This window comes from Nematostella vectensis, chromosome 15 (assembly GCF_932526225.1).
Source record: "Nematostella vectensis chromosome 15, jaNemVect1.1, whole genome shotgun sequence".
In the NCBI taxonomy this organism is placed as follows: domain Eukaryota; kingdom Metazoa; phylum Cnidaria; class Anthozoa; order Actiniaria; family Edwardsiidae; genus Nematostella; species Nematostella vectensis.
Genome location: NC_064048.1, coordinates 3,069,192 through 3,087,762, shown reverse-complemented (window position 1 = coordinate 3,087,762; position 18,571 = coordinate 3,069,192). Strand labels below are relative to the sequence as shown.

Below are 18,571 nucleotides of genomic sequence, written 5' to 3'. Positions count from 1 at the left end.
CCTTTTAATGCTTATTCAATTTTTTTTTCCGACTTGTTGAAAAATGCATGAAAAGTTCGCTCATCTGTGACTGTAAGCTCTTTTTCTATTGCAGTGAATTGTTGAGAAGTATACTGCATTCCTCAAAAAGCTAATCCTTTTTGTATAGAGCCAGACAAATTTTTTACTCCATTTCGATGCTAAAAATGTAAATCGCCTAGAATTTCGCCAACTAACTCCACACATAGCTACCGCCTTTATGTTTGTGTGCCAGGTGCAAAAAAAAAAAAAAAAAAACCGGCAAAATTCAAATTGTAAGGTTGTGTTATTAGCTTATATTTAATTGATATTTTGCAAAGAGGTTCCTTGAGTAATATAAAACAAAATAAGCTTTAGTATTTTTGGTAGATTATTCGTTTTTGAGATATGATTGACGAAGTTGCCATAAAACATGAAAAAGCAGCAATTTCGCCCAAATTGGGCAATTTCAGAGTGGCATGCAATTAAGCTTTTGAACTAGATAGGCTCTAAAGTCTTTGTTCTAAATTCAACGGAAACAACTCTATCGTATAAACAGATCCTTTTCACTTTCTTTTACTATTGTTTTTTTTTTATCATCATGTGAGATTAACACGTCTCCTATTGAGTAAGAAAGCAATAAACTACAGCAACCAGTCAATCTTTCTCATGCTCATTGTATTGCGCCGCTGTGTAGAAATAAAGTTGAGTTCAACTAAAGTAACCCCAAAAAACGCCCGCTCGCCTTAAAGAATCATTCACACCAATGAAGCATGCTTTGTGTGTTTGAACTTGATGTTTATTTTTTATTAAGACGTGGTGGTGGTGGTGGGGGCTCGAAAAATTTCGAGGCTTAAAGGAGGGGTGCGTCGAAAGTGTATGGGTTTCAAAAGGAGGGGCACTGATTTCTTTGGGTATTCTTTCTTCTATATAATTTGACCAGACTGCTCGGTTCAACATCCTTCTGTTTTGAAGAAGATCCCGATTACGTTTGAGGCAATTTGTGCTTTTTTGAAGAGCTGCTGGACTGAGTTTGTGCATTTTTAAAGAATCTCTTGACCGCGTTTGAAGCAACAGATGTTTGTTGAAGCGCTTGACTATACGTAGCAGAGACTGGTTCTATTTGAAGTAATGCATAGAGTATGTTTTCAATTTCGAAAGAGACGCCTCGCCACACATTCGGCCGTCGCTGAGTCTCATGCATGCCGTGTGCTTGACTTGGACAAAAGGGAGCGTACGACATCCCGCGTGCCTTTTGTTTTATTGCTATGGCTGAGTAGGCTTCCTATCATTTATGCATCATGGCATGCGTACGCCAGCACAATTTAAACGGCATGTAAAAATAGCATTAAGTTCTGTGTTCCAACCGTTTTGTGTGTACCTTGGTATGTATGTGAACGTAAAAAAAGGAGACAAGACCAATCGGGCGTGACAACCAAAACAGGCTGCTCTACTGATCCCGATGCACCAGCAGATTTGTCCAAAATCTAAACCCTTTATACCTCTTGCTGGAACTTGTAAAAGTTATTCTTCTGATCAGGATAACAAAACACTGTTCAAGCTTAACAGGATAATAAAAAACAATTCGATTTTCCGCTACCCAACCTACCATAACTACCTACTTGCACGTTAATTGCCAAGAGTTTAGTTGTACAAAATAGAAAACAACTTGAAGGCTGTTTACAAAACATCTCGTTTATTATTTATCGTTAAAAACAACGACTTGAGCTGTTTTTCTTTAAATTGATGGCCGACTTCACCAGGCTGTGGAAATAAACAGTCCAATTCAGCAATATAATAACGCAAATTAGTTATAGTGATTGATATCTTATAGCTTATGTTTTCCCTTGTTTGTTGACATTTTTTACTTTTTACCTTTGAGCCGTCTTGAAATTACACGCGAAAGTACTAAAAAAATTCCAAGCTTACACGAGAGTCAAAAGAGACCTTTCGAAGGGGCATTTGTCTCAGGACTTGAGAGATGTCGCTGACTTGGAACCACTGTACGTGATGTAATTAAGGCCTAGGACAAACACCGTCTTTTCATGTGCAGTTCCAAATGCAGTAGATGTTGTTACAAGCCCATGTTGCTAACGTCGGCTTTTGATTCAATAAACATTTAAACTTCTTTAGCCATTACACCCTTTATAACAAATTCTAGCTGAAGCCTTTGAGCGCTTTCGCGACTGACAAACGCGGCAACGGCTGCAAAGGAGACTGAATTCCACGTTGGAATTTGGAAAAGTCTTTTGTCTTACACGAATTAAAGTGTTGAACCCGATAATGCCGCCAAAGTATTAATCCCAAAACATTACAGACGACAAAAAATCGAACCCTAAAATATTATCCCCCCGCCCTCCCCATTTCTGCCATGTTTATAGCTGAGTGCCACCCCCCTCCCCCCCTCCCCCCGAGAAGGTATAAGAAGAGGGATTGGGTCACGCAGTACTTACTACAACAGACATCTCCAAAGGTATCACAATAAGCATCCACGGTATGAAAACCTTTTCGCGAATCGCAGTTGAGAGGGGACTTGCACTCTCCTACTACATCACGACTGCATTTTGTAAACCTTTTGGGACGGACTAGAAATAAAAAAGTATCAAACAAAACAATACCAACTGCTACCCTCAATGCCATATCGTCGTCGTGGTCGTCGCCGTCGTCGAAATCAGCATCATCACCATCAGCATTATCATCATTATAATTATTACCATCATTATTATACTTGATATTGACGTGCAAAATATTTATTACCTGCCTCTTCCAAGGCCTCCACGCGACGCCTCAGTTCCAAATAGCTTGGCTTGGCTTGCACCATGCAGACCACCAGGGCCAAAACAACCATAGCTTTCACGAACATCTTTGCCACTGAAGAAACAATCATTTATGAAAATTCAATTACATGGGTATTTGTCCGTAAGAAATCGATTGGTGGAAAAAATGTGATGTTTTAATGGAGAAAATGTTTATAATACAAGAGCAATAGTTTTTACTTGTAATGTAACATAATGTTATGTTTGGCATTTGTATAGTGCACTTAAATGGCCTATGGTACTATCTCGTTGCTACGAAACTCTGTTGCTACGAAAGGGAAAAGCGCTACATTCGGTTAAATAGACTAAAATTGCCACGCGTCTTCCAACTTGGTTCCGTGGCCCAATTTTTAGCACATTTGACTCGTAATGTGAATGTATTAGCGCCGGACATGGCAGCCAATTTGAAACTCGCAATGTTTTTCATCGCTTTTATCGCTGGGTCTTGGATGGGGAACCTCAATTCCCCTCATTACTATAGCCTGAGGAAAAGGGGGCATGATTTTATCTTGCCGCAAGTAAAGACTGAGCGTTTCAAACGCTGTTTTGTAAATAGATGTCTTTTTAACCTTATTTAGTAGAGAAGTATATAAGTAATTAATGGTTTGTAAACCGCCACGTCTGTCTGTCGGGATTATTTTAAATAAAGATCTTATTATTATTATTATTATTATTATTATTATTATTATTATTATTATTATTATTATTATTATTATTATTATTATTATTATTATTATTATTATTACTGTTATTGTTATTATTATTATTATTATTATTAAACAAGCGCTCCGGGTTCAATCCCCAGTCAAGTCCTTTTTTTATTTTTATTTTCTTCGAATCTCCAGTTCTAATTTTCTTTATTCTTTTTTTCCAAGAGATTAAAATAAACTTTTGACATTTTGTAGAAGAAAATGCAATTTTTATATGTTTTTCGAGAATAAAACAAGATGGCGAACATTTCCGCGAGAGAAATACACGTTAATTTTGAACATTTTACAACAATTGTGATTTTTTTTTCACTCAAACCATTGATATTACCATTCCTAACAACTTAGCGCATGGGATTTTTGATTTTTGAAAAAATAAAAGTTACCAAATATGTGGTTTTCGAACATAGACATTCGCCATTTCTCGCGGTATCAAAATTTCGCAAATCCGATGCGTGAAGTTTAAGAAAATAGTGATGTTAAAATATTTCTGCAAAAACAATTATGGTAGATTCGAACAGAAGCTTCTCCGACATGTTATGTTCTGGGTCACGTGACCATGGGAGGGGTCAGATGATGTCATCACTTATGTAATTAATGTCTAAAACACTTATGTTGAAAGTTCCAAGAGATTTGACAAAAAACAGAAACTTTTATAAAACAAACTAATTTCCCTAGCAACGGACTCAAAAGATAGTACCATATGCCCTTAACATACGAAATGATCAAATGCGCTTCACATGTGACTGACTTTACTCATCAATGTGTAGATACGGACGGCTCCTCGCAGTTTACAATCATGATTGAGTTAGTGTGTAAGCATTGTCACTAAAGATGGTACCACGGGCCAGCGTCCCCAGCGGTCCTTTTACGTCCCCCAATACAGGTTAATGATGTGACGTGAGAGACGCGACCTCCGGCTAAACGTCCTTATCCATAAAGACGAGGGATGCACAGTTCTTAATGTAGAAAGCCAGGTTTATTACACCTCTGAAAAAATTCCCAAGTTGATCTGAACGGGTTCGAACCCTGGCCCTTCTGCTTGACAAGCGAAGCTCGTACCACTGAGCTATAGCGCCTTATTCTGAAAAGGTTTCGAGCGGTAAATGTATCCTATAAGCCGTGCTGTAATGTTTAAATTGCACTAAAAATATTCGAACACTCAGCACAAAACGTTTTTACTGATATGTACTTTGTTAACAAACAAGCTCAGTAGATTGAAGCTAGCTTACAAACCTTCCCGTAGCTCGTGGCCAGATACTATTAGCCGAAATTAATGAGAAAGCTGTAATGAACACAGGGGAGGTGGTGAATCCCGTTAAAACTAGAAAATTACTGAATAAAACCTCACGAATTAAATATTATTCTCAGAGCTGACAAATTTGTGCACTTACCTATTTTCTATCTTGCGTTTGGATCTCGGGGTTCTGTGTGTTGAGGCAGAATGTCAAAGTCTTCTTATGTAGGGGCTTATATATGCACGCAAAGCTGAAAGTTTCTATTAGTCATGCTGCAGTGAAAACAAGTGAAGCATGACACAAAACAAATTAAGCAAACAGTCAAATCAGAAAACTAGTGCGAGTTTTCTCGCGCTGTACAGATAAGACTTAAAAATTGCAATAAGCATTTAACTAAAAACCCTCCAAAACGAGCGGACTTTGGTTAACAAATTTCGAATTATCGATCTTTCTCGAAAGAAGGGGCGGTAACAAATATTTCCGGACTATTCTTGCCTCGTTATGGATCGGCAGTTCTTAAGTGGACTGATAATATTGACGGCAAAAAGACAAAAACATTCTTTATATCTAGTCGGCTATTAAGCAAACAAGTGAGCAATAGGAGCTCAAATAGTGTTGCAATTCACTTTCATTTTAGAATCAAGAATATTAGTAGTGTGATAACCCTGAGTATAAGGTGATATTATTTGTCTAAAGTTGGAGAAGAAAATAAAGTGTATATTACACATGGGACGAAAAACGTTCCTGACACTTGCAAAACAACAAAAGTCTAACGTTGATGTTTCCATCAAATCACTAGGGACTTTAAGATACAAATATGGCAGCGAGGACGGCAACGGTAGGAACCAATGAAATTGATAAGGGAATTTAAAAGTCACACGTGAAAATACGTAGATTTCCTCCACCAAATCACGGAGTGAAATTCAACGTTTTACGGTCTAGCGAGGACGAGTGCTGTTGTAAACACACCTTTCTCTTTCCGAAACATTCTTGCCTTCTAATGGGTCGTCTTTTGTATCGGCAGTCCTTAAGTGGACTGACAATTGATGGCAAAAAGACAAAAACACTCTTTCTATCTAGTCGGCTGGAAAGCAAACAATTGAACAATCAAAGCTGAAATAGTGTGGCAATTCACGATCATTTTGGAATCAAGGATATTGATTCAATACGTTTTTTGGACAGATCTGAGGCTTCTAGTGGGTTTATATGGCTCCAGCATTTTTGTAATGTAGTTTGGTGCTAGGACATTTATCGCTTTGTAAGTAAGAAATAAAAGTTTAAAATGAATGCGTTGTGTCATGGGAAGCCAGAGGAGCTGTCAGGTGTGATGTCTTCAGGTTATCTAGCGGACTTTGGTTAACAAATTTCGAATTATCGATCTTTCTCGAAAGAAGGGGCGGTAACAAATATTTCCGGACTATTCTTGCCTCGTTATGGATCGGCAGTTCTTAAGTGGACTGATAATATTGACGGCAAAAAGACAAAAACATTCTTTATATCTAGTCGGCTATTAAGCAAACAAGTGAGCAATAGGAGCTCAAATAGTGTTGCAATTCACTTTCATTTTAGAATCAAGAATATTAGTAGTGTGATAACCCTGAGTATAAGGTGATATTATTTGTCTAAAGTTGGAGAAGAAAATAAAGTGTATATTACACATGGGACGAAAAACGTTCCTGACACTTGCAAAACAACAAAAGTCTAACGTTGATGTTTCCATCAAATCACTAGGGACTTTAAGATACAAATATGGCAGCGAGGACGGCAACGGTAGGAACCAATGAAATTGATAAGGGAATTTAAAAGTCACACGTGAAAATACGTAGATTTCCTCCACCAAATCACGGAGTGAAATTCAACGTTTTACGGTCTAGCGAGGACGAGTGCTGTTGTAAACACACCTTTCTCTTTCCGAAACATTCTTGCCTTCTAATGGGTCGTCTTTTGTATCGGCAGTCCTTAAGTGGACTGACAATTGATGGCAAAAAGACAAAAACACTCTTTCTATCTAGTCGGCTGGAAAGCAAACAATTGAACAATCAAAGCTGAAATAGTGTGGCAATTCACGATCATTTTGGAATCAAGGATATTGATTCAATACGTTTTTTGGACAGATCTGAGGCTTCTAGTGGGTTTATATGGCTCCAGCATTTTTGTAATGTAGTTTGGTGCTAGGACATTTATCGCTTTGTAAGTAAGAAATAAAAGTTTAAAATGAATGCGTTGTGTCATGGGAAGCCAGAGGAGCTGTCAGGTGTGATGTCTTCAGGTTATCTAGCGGACTTTGGTTAACAAATTTCGAATTATCGATCTTTCTCGAAAGAAGGGGCGGTAACAAATATTTCCGGACTATTCTTGCCTCGTTATGGATCGGCAGTTCTTAAGTGGACTGATAATATTGACGGCAAAAAGACAAAAACATTCTTTATATCTAGTCGGCTATTAAGCAAACAAGTGAGCAATAGGAGCTCAAATAGTGTTGCAATTCACTTTCATTTTAGAATCAAGAATATTAGTAGTGTGATAACCCTGAGTATAAGGTGATATTATTTGTCTAAAGTTGGAGAAGAAAATAAAGTGTATATTACACATGGGACGAAAAACGTTCCTGACACTTGCAAAACAACAAAAGTCTAACGTTGATGTTTCCATCAAATCACTAGGGACTTTAAGATACAAATATGGCAGCGAGGACGGCAACGGTAGGAACCAATGAAATTGATAAGGGAATTTAAAAGTCACACGTGAAAATACGTAGATTTCCTCCACCAAATCACGGAGTGAAATTCAACGTTTTACGATCTAGCGAGGACGAGTGCTGTTGTAAACACACCTTTCTCTTTCCGAAACATTCTTGCCTTCTAATGGGTCGTCTTTTGTATCGGCAGTCCTTAAGTGGACTGACAATTGATGGCAAAAAGACAAAAACATTCTTTCTATCTAGTCGGCTGGAAAGCAAACAAGTGAACAATCAAAGCTGAAATAGTGTGGCAATTCACGATCATTTTGGAATCAAGGATATTGATTCAATACGTTTTTTGGACAGATCTGAGGCTTCTAGTGGGTTTATATGGCTCTAGCATTTTTGTAATGTAGTTTGGTGCTAGGACATTTATCGCTTTGTAAGTAAGAAATAAAAGTTTAAAATGAATGCGTTGTGTCATGGGAAGCCAGAGGAGCTGTCAGGTGTGATGTCTTCAGGTTTTCTAATACGGATTATAGGAGGCGCTGCGGCATTTTGGACATTTTGAAGGCGATCAATTAAACATTTTGGTACTCCAAACGGCAATGGGTTGCAATTATTTAATTTACACGTTATAAAAGCATGTATTAGAGTTTCTGTGTCCGACACGGAAAAACAGTCACGAATTTTATGTTTCTTAAATGGAAAAAGCACACTCCGCAGGTATTTGTAACTTGCTCTTCAGGGGATTTTATGTTTCTTAGACGGAAAAAGCACGCTTTGCAGGTATTTGTAACTTGCTCTTCAAGGGACATGCTTTTGTCAAAAATAACCCCAATTTTTCTTGCAGAGGATGTCGGTAGAATATTTTTACCAGAAACATTGAGTAGTTGTTCTGCCGGGGGCGGACGATGGTTAGCACTAAAAATAAGAAGCTCAGTCTATTCTTTATTCAATTTGAGCTTGTTATTTGTCATCTAGTTGTCCATGTCACGAACAAACGCTACAACAAAACATGGCAACGAGGAGGGCGACGCTAAAAATCAATGAAATTGATAAGGGATTCAAAAGCCGCACATGAAAATGCGTAGATTTTAAAACGGTTTTCCGCCAATCAACAAAGTGAATTTCACCGTTTTACGGTCAAGCGAGGACGGGAACGGTTGGAGTGTAAACTCACCTTTTTCTATTTTTTTATTGTGGTAATAAATTTTTCGGATAATTTTTGTCTATTCCAGAGAATAAATTCTAGGAATTTTCATTGAAACTGTTTTGGAGTTGACCGGACAGCGCTTAAGTGTCTCTCTCGCTCACAAATTCAAACAAGTGCGTGTTTTCGCTCGAACATGAATAAGACAGGGTCTGGGAAATTAAATCATGATACTCGGGAATTTTAATAAAACAAATCCATTCCCGTCAACTAAAATCCCCCAAATCGAACTAACTTGGATTTGCAATTTGAATTATTGATCCTTCTGTAAACAAGAGTGCGTGACCTTTTTCGAAAGCAGTCAATTGTAACAAATACGAAGGACCTATTATGGGTCTTCTTTGTGACGGCAGTTCTTCAGTGGGCTAATTTTGGAGAAACGACAAGGGCATTAGTCATCTTTCGCAGTCGGCTTGAAACAAACAAGTGAGATATCGGAGCTTAAACAAAGTAGTAACTGACGATATTCTGGAATCAAGGATATTAGTAAATCCTATTAGTGAATCCCGTTAAAACTAGAAAATTGCTTAATAAAACTTCATGAATTGAATATTCTTCTCAGAGCTGACAAATTTGTGCACTTATCTATTTTCTATCTTGCGTTTGGATCTCGGGGTTCTGTGTGTTGAGGCAGAATGTCAAAGTCTTCTTATGTAGGGGCTTATATATGCACGCAAAGCTGAAAGTTTCTATTAGTCATGCTGCAGTGAAGACAAGTGAAACATGACACAAAACAAATTAAGCAAACAGTCAAATCAGAAAACTAGTGCGAGTTTTCTCGCGCTGTACAGATAAGACTTTAAAATTGCAATAAGCATTTAACTAAAAGCCCTCCAAAACGAGCGGACTTTGGTTAACAAATTTCGAATTATCGATCTTTCTCGAAAGAAGGGGCGGTAACAAATATATCCGGACTATTCTTGCCTCCTTATGGATCGGCAGTTCTTAAGTGGACTGATAAGATTGATGGCAAAAAGACAAAAACATTCTTTCTATCTAGTCGGCTATTAAGCAAACAAGTGAGCAATAGGAGCTCAAATAGTGTTGCAATTCACTTTCATTTTAGCATCAAGAATATTAGTAGTGTGATAACCCTGAGTATAAGGTGATATTATTTGTCTAAAGTTGGAAAAGAAAATAAAGTGTATATTACACATGGGACGAAAAACGTTCCTGACACTTGCAAAACAACAAAAGTCTAACGTTGATGTTTCCATCAAATCACTAGGGACTTTAAGATACAAATATGGCAGCGAGGACGGCAACGGTAGAAACCAATGAAATTGATAAGGGAATTCAAAAGTCACACGTGAAAATACGTAGATTTCCTCCACCAAATCACGAAGTGAAATTCAACGTTTTACGGTCTAGCGAGGACGAGTGCTGTTGTAAACACACCTTTCTCTTTCCGAAACATTCTTGCCTTCTAATGGGTCGTCTTTTGTATCGGCAGTCCTTAAGTGGACTGACAATTGATGGCAAAAAGACAAAAACATTCTTTCTATCTAGTCGGCTGGAAAGCAAACAAGTGAACAATCGGAGCTGAAATAGTGTGGCAATTCACGATCATTTTGGAATCAAGAATATTAGTAGTGTGATAACCCTGAGTATAAGGTGATATTATTTGTCTAAAGTTGGAGAAGAAAATAAAGTGTATATTACACTTTATTTAGTTTACACTCCAACGGGAACGGTTGGAGTGTAAACTCACCTTTTTTTTTTTTTTTTATTGTGGAAATAAATTTTTCGGATAATTTCAAAAGTCACACGTGAAAATACGTAGATTTCCTCCACCAAATCACGAAGTGAAATTCAACGTTTTACGGTCTAGCGAGGACGAGTGCTGTTGTAAACACACCTTTCTCTTTCCGAAACATTCTTGCCTTCTAATGGGTCGTCTTTTGTATCGGCAGTCCTTAAGTGGACTGACAATTGATGGCAAAAAGACAAAAACATTCTTTCTATCTAGTCGGCTAGAAAGCAAACAAGTGAACAATCGGAGCTGAAATAGTGTGGCAATTCACGATCATTTTGGAATCAAGAATATTAGTAGTGTGATAACCCTGAGTATAAGGTGATATTATTTGTCTAAAGTTGGAGAAGAAAATAAATTGTGTATTACACTTTATTTAGTTTACACTCCAACGGGAACGGTTGGAGTGTAAACTCACCTTTTTCTTTTTTTTTTTATTGTGGAAATAAATTTTTCGGATAATTTCTGTCTATTCCAGAGAATAAATTCTAGGAATTTTCATTGAAACTGTTTTGGAGTTGACCGGACAGCGCTTAAGTGTCTCTCTCGCTCACAAATTCAAACAAGTGCGTGTTTTCGCTCGAACATGAATAAGACAGGGTCTGGGAAATTAAATCATGATACTCGGGAATTTTAATAAAACAAATCCATTCCCTTCAACTAAAATCCCCCAAATCGAACTAACTTGGATTTGCAATTTGAATTATTGATCCTTCTGTAAACGAGAGTGCGTGACCTTTTTCAAAAGCAGTCAATTGTAACAAATACGAAGGACCTATTATGGGTCTTCTTTGTGTCGGCAGTTCTTCAGTGGGCTAATTTTGGAGAAACGACAAGGGCATTAGTCATCTTTCGCAGTCGGCTTGAAACAAACAAGTGAGATATCGGAGCTTAAACAAAGTAGTAACTGACGATATTCTGGAATCAAGGATATTAGTAAATCCTATTAGTGAATCCCGTTAAAACTAGAAAATTGCTTAATAAAACTTCATGAATTGAATATTATTCTCAAAGCTGACAAATTTGTGCACTTATCTATTTTCTATCTTGCGTTTGGATCTCGGGGTTCTGTGTGTTGAGGCAGAATGCCAAAGTCTTCTTATGTAGGGGCTTATATATGCACGCAAAGCTGAAAGTTTCTATTAGTCATGCTGCAGTGAAGACAATTGAAACATGACACAAAAAAAAATAAGCAAACAGTCAAATCAGAAAACTAGTGCGAGTTTTCTCTCGCTGAACAGATAAGACTTAAAAATTGCAATACCCATTTAACTAAAAGCCCTCCAAAACGAGCGGACTTTGGTTAACAAATTTCGAATTATCGATCTTTCTCGAAAGAAGGGGCGGCAACAAATATTTCCGGACTATTCTTGCCTCCTTATGCGAATATGTAAGAATTGTTTAACAAACCCCAAAATCTTTTGATTATTTAGATATTTTCTTTTTTATAAAGTGATTCTAGGCTGGCGCTTCGTAACGATCATATCCCGAAATGTATCCGAAGTCAAATTTTCCCAGCAAACCCCGCGGCAAATCTTACTTTTTTTCATTTTTTTTTTCGACGTGATGACATAGTAGCTACTCGCACATGCGCAGTAGCTACAAAAACTAAGAAAAAATATGTAAGGCAAAGAAATGGCAATGGCGCTTGGGAGCAAAAAATATAAAGAAGATAATGATTTTATATATTTGGAAAATGTAAGAATTAACCTGGAATAAAACCAAATGGATATTACCCGAGAAAATACTAAAGTAAATAAGTAATAAAGATGTAAAAAAGTAATATAGATCAATTTATAATTGACTACGATGTAGTCATTTTTAATGTTTAACCACAGAAAGTCAGAGAACAAATGGAAATGCTATATTTTTTTAACTTGAATTCTAAACGTATTCAAAATTCCTATTTAGGTACATAGGTACTAAGCACGTAGCTTTCATCACGAAATTCCACTAGTTTCCCTGGGTTCTAGTGATCACTAGATTCCACAGGTACCCCAAAGCGGCGGTCAGCATACGATTCCATAAGGCTCTGGCCAGTCCCATGATCTTCCACAGGCGGCCCACCAGTCGGGAGGGTACACATGCCCTTGTCATAGTTGCGATATTTCTCGTTATACGCCGTTTCCTTGAAGCATTTGGCAGCTATCAAGTCGCACAGGCAGAGAGCATGACGGCATTTGCCATAAAACCAATAGGCAGAGGGCTCATCTGCAACAGAAGAAGAGTGCAAGTCTAAGTTCAATGTAAGATGGCATCAGGGGGTGTTCAATGAATGTTCTTCTGCTGGAAGAATATGTCTTTATAGTGTGCCAAACACGCGTTCTTATATAATAAGAGTATCTGTAGTATATGTACGAAATGCAGAACCCGGGATGCATGGGTTCACAGTTCCGCTCGTGCATCTTTGTCACATGTGAAACAAACGGGCAAGGCAGCTCGTCGATTACCATGTGTGACGCTGGCGTGGGATTCGTTTGAAGCGCGTTGAGATACTCAACTTTTGATTCTAATTTCTCATAAACGCAGGTTCAACATGCAACTACATTAAGCAAGTATGTCGGCAAGGCCTGTCTAAGTCATAGCGTGGGGTATCTCTAAAAGGTACTCTCGAATTGACTATCTGGAATCTATTCTTGTACATTACTGGTCCTCTGGCCCTCTCACACAAGTTGCCTTAGGATTTGGACTAAGGAGGGGGCGTTAATTTGTGGATGGATCTTTGAAGGCAAAAGTGCATTGATTTTTTCAAAGATTGCGAGGACAATTTTGGCGTAAAATTTAGACTAATCAATCGCGAAGTGTGACAGGTCAGTTTTAAGGCCAACAATTCGTGTGCTTCATGCTAGAGTATTGTTAGGTGTTACTGGGAATTTAAAAAAATTCATCGCACAGATTCCGAGATTTTTACCTTAATACAAAAAATATTGCTTCCATTTAGCTTACATGAAAAAAATAATTGATAATTCATAATCTGATGATCGTGAATCTAGCGAAATCTGATAAAGCATAGATGTATTAATAAAATGAAAGGATAAGAAATTTGCGCCGAAAATGAGTCTTCTATGGCAAACCTCGTATAAGCTGTTTAGCCAAAACAACCTCGGTGCGCCACCTTAAATAAGGTCGTCCCTATTAGGGACCTTAAGCAACGACGGCAACACGGACGACGACGGCAGAAAACAATGGAATTTGATTCGGAATTCAATAGCAGCACGTGGAAATGCGTTCTGTCTGACACATTTTAGCCGTTTTTTGCGTAATACCGCGATGTGAAAACTTCAAATTTCACGGTCAATTTAGGGCGCGGACATTTGCATTATAAATTCAACTAACTACGTTCGCTGCTTAGTTTATTTTTATCTGTCCCTGACTTTAATGTTATTATTGATTCCCACGCGCGAAATCACATTTTTCGATCGCGTTGTCCTAGCCGTCGCCGTCGTCCTTGCAAGGCTCTGTGCTTATCAAACAATAACTGCTTTTTTAATGGCCTAAAAGAGCCGGTAGTAAGGGCGTGGGTAACCTGTAATATTCTAAACTGTAAGGGTCTGGGCCCCTTCAAAACAATAGCAGCCAGTTTTCTTTAGCCGATTTTTTTCGTGAAAATTCTAAAACACAATTCTAGGGAAAAAGCAAGAAAATGACTGCAGCGGATTCTTTAATATTGTTTAAAATTTCCTTATAAACAATTGACCAACCAGGCTAAAAATGATCTTTCTGTCCTTTTTTTACTTACCGCATGTTTTACAGTCAGCGGAGTAGGTATAGGGTAACGTGTAGACATTAAAGCTTAGCCCGCAGATTCCCGAGTCCTGGATGATTCCGTAGCAGTTATCGTGTTTGACGCAGCACCTACGTAGCCATAAGCAAAATGCAATACAAATTTAGGACGGATTACTACAGTAAGGGGCCTCGGTTCTTAGCCAAATTTTCACGCACATCCCAGCGAGTATCTTCTAGTGGAAAGAATCTTTACTATTACCAGAGCAGGACCCGTCACTTGGTGACAACTATTAATGTACCTTACAGTTATGATTCTTTTCCAAAAAAATATTTTAGATTTACTTTTTGCAGGACCCATTCGGTTATATTAAGCGTTAAAAACAAAAACACAAAGAACACAATAATTATTTGAGATATTTGTAATAACTGTCAGTATTCATACAGCACTCTTTAACAGCTTAGTTCATAATTTTCAAAAAACATAATATCTCATGGAATCAAAGTCAACATACAGTTAACCTTCGGTTTCAAATTTATCCACATACAGTCAGTTTCGATGTCTAGTTGTGGAACACGTTTCAGGTGTTTGCTTTTAACACTTAAAGCTGTTGAAGAATGATGTATAAATACTTAAAGTGATTACAAATATTTCAAATAATTAAGATTGCGTTTTTTGTGATTTTGTTTTCAACGATTGCCGCATTTTCCATGAGCCGTATTTAATGCAAATGCATGCAAAGTTTGATTGTTGATTGTTTGATCTTCATTTGCATGCATTTGCATTGAATACGGCTTATGTATAATACGACGTTTGAACTTAGCTTTAGTGGATCCTGCAAACAGCTTATCTAAACATATTTTTTGGAAAACAATCTCTACCGTAAGGTATATTCATTATCGTCACAAGGTGAGGGGTCCTGTCTTTATATAGTTTAATATTTTTTAATAATTGAAAGTTGAATAAATAAATAATTCAATAGACAAATTAAGTAAATGCATGAAAGAAAAAAAAAATATGTATGATTAATCAAATAGATGAACAGTTAATTGGAAATAAGAAAAAAAAAGAACATATTGTGCGAATTGATAATCAATACCTGTCTAAGTCGTCGAGTGCGAAGCCCTCACCGCCGAGGCCGCAATAACAACCATACCCGTTGAAGTCTGCCGGATCCCGTCCGGTAATGCATTGACTCAACATGTAGAAGTCTAAGGCGCCCCTCTTGTCATCCCTTGTTACCTAAAGAAATGGCGAACGTGCCGAAACACTAAAATCTTATGAAGGTCAACACAAATCAAATGCTCCAAACAACTGTGTCAGGCCTGAATACAACACTAATGCCGCAGGGATAAGTCAGACAGTACATTACTTTATTGAAATCATGTTAACGCTTACACATACACTACTTAGAAAAGATACAACATTTGTTTTGTAATATTTGCCCTTTCTAGGAAGCAGTCGTATATCAGCTTGGCAGCCATCCCTGCTACATTAGCATTTTGTGAAATGTGCGCGCATTGCATATTTTGTAGGAATTTTTCTCTTAAAACTGTGTGCTATTGTGCCATCCCACAAGATGTTTACGGTGTTTTTAGCAGCCATCTTGTATAGACAGAAGGGGTCTTTGTTCTGACAGCCACAGGAATTTATCTGTGATCTCTTACTTCTTCAGTATTTTTGTGTTTGTTGTTGTAAATATCAAAGAGGAACAGACCCAAACCTTCGCATTGTGCAGTGACAGCTTCTTTGATGTCGTCATGGCAACGAATATAAGAACCAATAAGATCGGGGTAGTAGTCAACGTACTCATACTGGAGATGAGAGATCTTCAAATATAAAACATAACTTCCTTTAAAGAAGGTAAACCACGCCACCTGCTCAATGCCAAGTCACACAAAGCATCCATTTCCATCGGCTAATTCAAACAAGTAACCAAATATCTTGAATAACTTATCAGAATTAATTTGTAGATTGTTATTTTTAAGTTTTCTTGCGAATAAAACGTATTTGTAAAGATAAACTAAAACAAAGACGGGGTTGATAGACATTCTTTAAAAAGTTTTGTGTTCATGTGATCGTAGCATTACTTATGTAAATATATGAACTTTTTAAGCAAATGGTATTCAAGTTAAAACCCTGTTAGTAGAGCTTTTGCTCGTGCAAGATCTAAAAGTTCACCTAGGTTTAGTTTAAACGCCGTTCTTCTCATGCACCGTTAAAATAGAAGGTGTTTGGAAAATGAAAAAACCGGCGTCTAAATCAAATTACACCGGTCCATTCTATTTTGCACGGCTTAGGCGTTTTGCACGCCATACCATACACGCCATGTGCCGTTTCAAATGCATAAGTAATGGTTAAATACCAAGGACAGAGGCACTTCGCCGTATAACAGCTCGAGGGAGCATTTAACTGGCTTATTACACAATATTCACCTAGTAAATAACAATTTAAACTGTGGGAAAAGAGACAAAACTCAAAACTCAATTTTTTTGGAAAAAAAATAAACAAACATGGTTCAGGTTATTATTGACATGCAAGAAAACCCAGGAGAGTTGGTGGTTGGTTGCACAAATTTGAAAAGCTCATTAGATCAATACAGTACATAATCAAATTTACGGACTCACGGACTCAATTCTCAAAGGTGGAGTTGAATTGCAAATTTTTCGAACTCAGAGTTTGAGTATGAGCACGCTGCGAGAATGGAGCTCAATGATAGCGAAGAAGAGCGACTAATTTTTATTACGCCAAATATCTACTTTCAGAACTGTTATGTCGACGAAAATGAACAAGCGTAACGATTGAGTAGACGCCTCAGAAAGCCACACCACAGCCTAACTTTGCTGGTGGAATAATTTTTCCAAAATTGCACATAAAAATTTGGCTGAACTTATTGTTGAATTTCTTTCATGACAATTGAATCGATGCAATGTCAATATTGAATCGTTTTTGTTATTAAATCTGTGGCGAAAGAGTGGTGTTTTTTTGCTTATTTGTACTCAAGATTTAATGATGGTCCTTCATTGGTATTCACGGTTAATATCTAGTATTTATACTCAAGATTTAATGATGGTCCTTCATTGGTATTCACGGTTAATATCTAGTATTTAACCTACTCCTCCTTATTAAGTAATATTTTTATTAACCTCATTCATATTTAGTTAGTTTATATTAAACACCAGATTTTCCCTGTTATTTAAGATTGTAAATTTTTAATAGCTATTTTAGTGAAATAAAGGACTTGCAAGAACAACGGAAAAGGTGTCAATGTAATAATGTAGTTTTATGACATTCAAATGCCGATTCCTTTCCAAGTTCTAACTGTTATGCAAACTTTAATAATATAAAGACTCTACTGCTTACCTTTTTTTCCAGAAATTCAAGCTGTAAAGCAGAAAGAAATTGCTGACGTGGAATGCCTGCTGCTGAGTGCCGCTCATTCGCTGTGTGAATGTGTGTTGAACCGCTTCTATTTATCCTAGTTATCTCGTTCCCTTAGGGGATATTCCACGCTTCTGTACCACGTCGTTTGTTCTTCTGTAACCCAGTCTCGCGTGGCAGCATAGGGCAGCAGTAAAAAAGGTAAATAATCACAACGACAAAAGCATTGTTTTTTATTGTAAGGATCATTTTAAGTAAATTTACTAGATACCGCACTCGTGGAATTGTCCGAGCTATTTTTTGCGTAGCTGGAGTAAGATCTTTTGATGTTGCCTTGAATTTGCATATGAAAATGTGTTTATGTTGGGCACTCGGAATTCGCGCCTTGCGCGTTCCCTAGAGGTTCACTCATGCCTAAATGTTTAGCTAATTACATTCGTCTTTCACTTGACTTTACCGGTTTGCATAACGCGTCGTTTTTTTTCCGGGGTGTTGTTTTTCCCCAGTCTTCTGCTAGTTGATACATGAACATGTTTGTATATTTTACATTACATCTATACTTGTAATATCGTCTCCAATAAACTGGTACGCGTCACTCCTCACACCTTGTGTGTTGTTTATGTAGAATATACAATATAAACATTTTCTGTGCGAAGGATCGCAGAGACTAAGCACAGAAGAAAGCTTTTATACACTTTGTCATACATGGGGATGTCCAACGCTAGGATGAGCACCTTATGTCAATTGCCTCTTCATTGCTCTGTAAAACATCAGGGGAACAATCACGAAAAACATAGTTTCTTATTGTAAGGATCTCTTAGAAAACAAATTATTTGTTAACTAATACGAGCTATTGTGTTGTGTTGTTGTGTAGAACATGTAGATTTTGTTACTGATTTTGCTTAAATTTGTATGGAAGGCTTTTATGAATTTCGTCCGACATGGCTGATACCCATAGCTAAGTGCTGCATGTGACGTCAGTGACAGCTCTTCCCTTTGTTTGCATTCCACACTTTCGTGATTCCTTTCGATAGGCATTTCATAAAACGAGTAAGTAGCCTT

At 37.4% G+C, this 18,571-nt stretch overlaps 1 protein-coding gene and 1 long non-coding RNA gene across 4 annotated transcripts in view; both read right to left on the bottom strand.

Moving 5' to 3' along the window:
- Window positions 1-10,278: 10,278 nt before the first annotated feature.
- On the bottom strand, window positions 10,279-11,427 carry LOC125560658. Its single transcript, XR_007306732.1, has 2 exons — window positions 10,823-11,427; window positions 10,279-10,362 (listed from the first exon to the last, which is right to left on the bottom strand). It is a non-coding gene; the product is annotated as an uncharacterized LOC125560658 (long non-coding RNA).
- Window positions 11,428-12,193: 766 nt separating this feature from the next.
- Window positions 12,194-18,571, bottom strand: part of LOC5510814 (phospholipase A2 A2-actitoxin-Cgg2a) — a 74,329-nt gene continuing 67,951 nt past the window's right edge. The window contains exons 1-5 of one of the 3 annotated variants that reach the window (XM_001631201.3): window positions 17,492-18,450; window positions 15,852-15,957; window positions 15,228-15,370; window positions 14,144-14,259; window positions 12,194-12,615 (exon numbers count right to left, since the gene is read on the bottom strand). In XM_001631201.3, the coding sequence (XP_001631251.3) occupies window positions 12,374-12,615; window positions 14,144-14,259; window positions 15,228-15,370; window positions 15,852-15,957; window positions 17,492-17,568 (684 nt within the window). In that variant the 5' untranslated portion in view covers window positions 17,569-18,450 and the 3' untranslated portion in view covers window positions 12,194-12,373. Of the gene's footprint in view, window positions 12,616-14,143; window positions 14,260-15,227; window positions 15,371-15,715; window positions 15,749-15,851; window positions 15,958-17,491; window positions 18,451-18,571 lie in introns of those variants that run through there. The other 2 variants (XM_048722686.1, XM_048722687.1) reach the window with 2 other exon arrangements.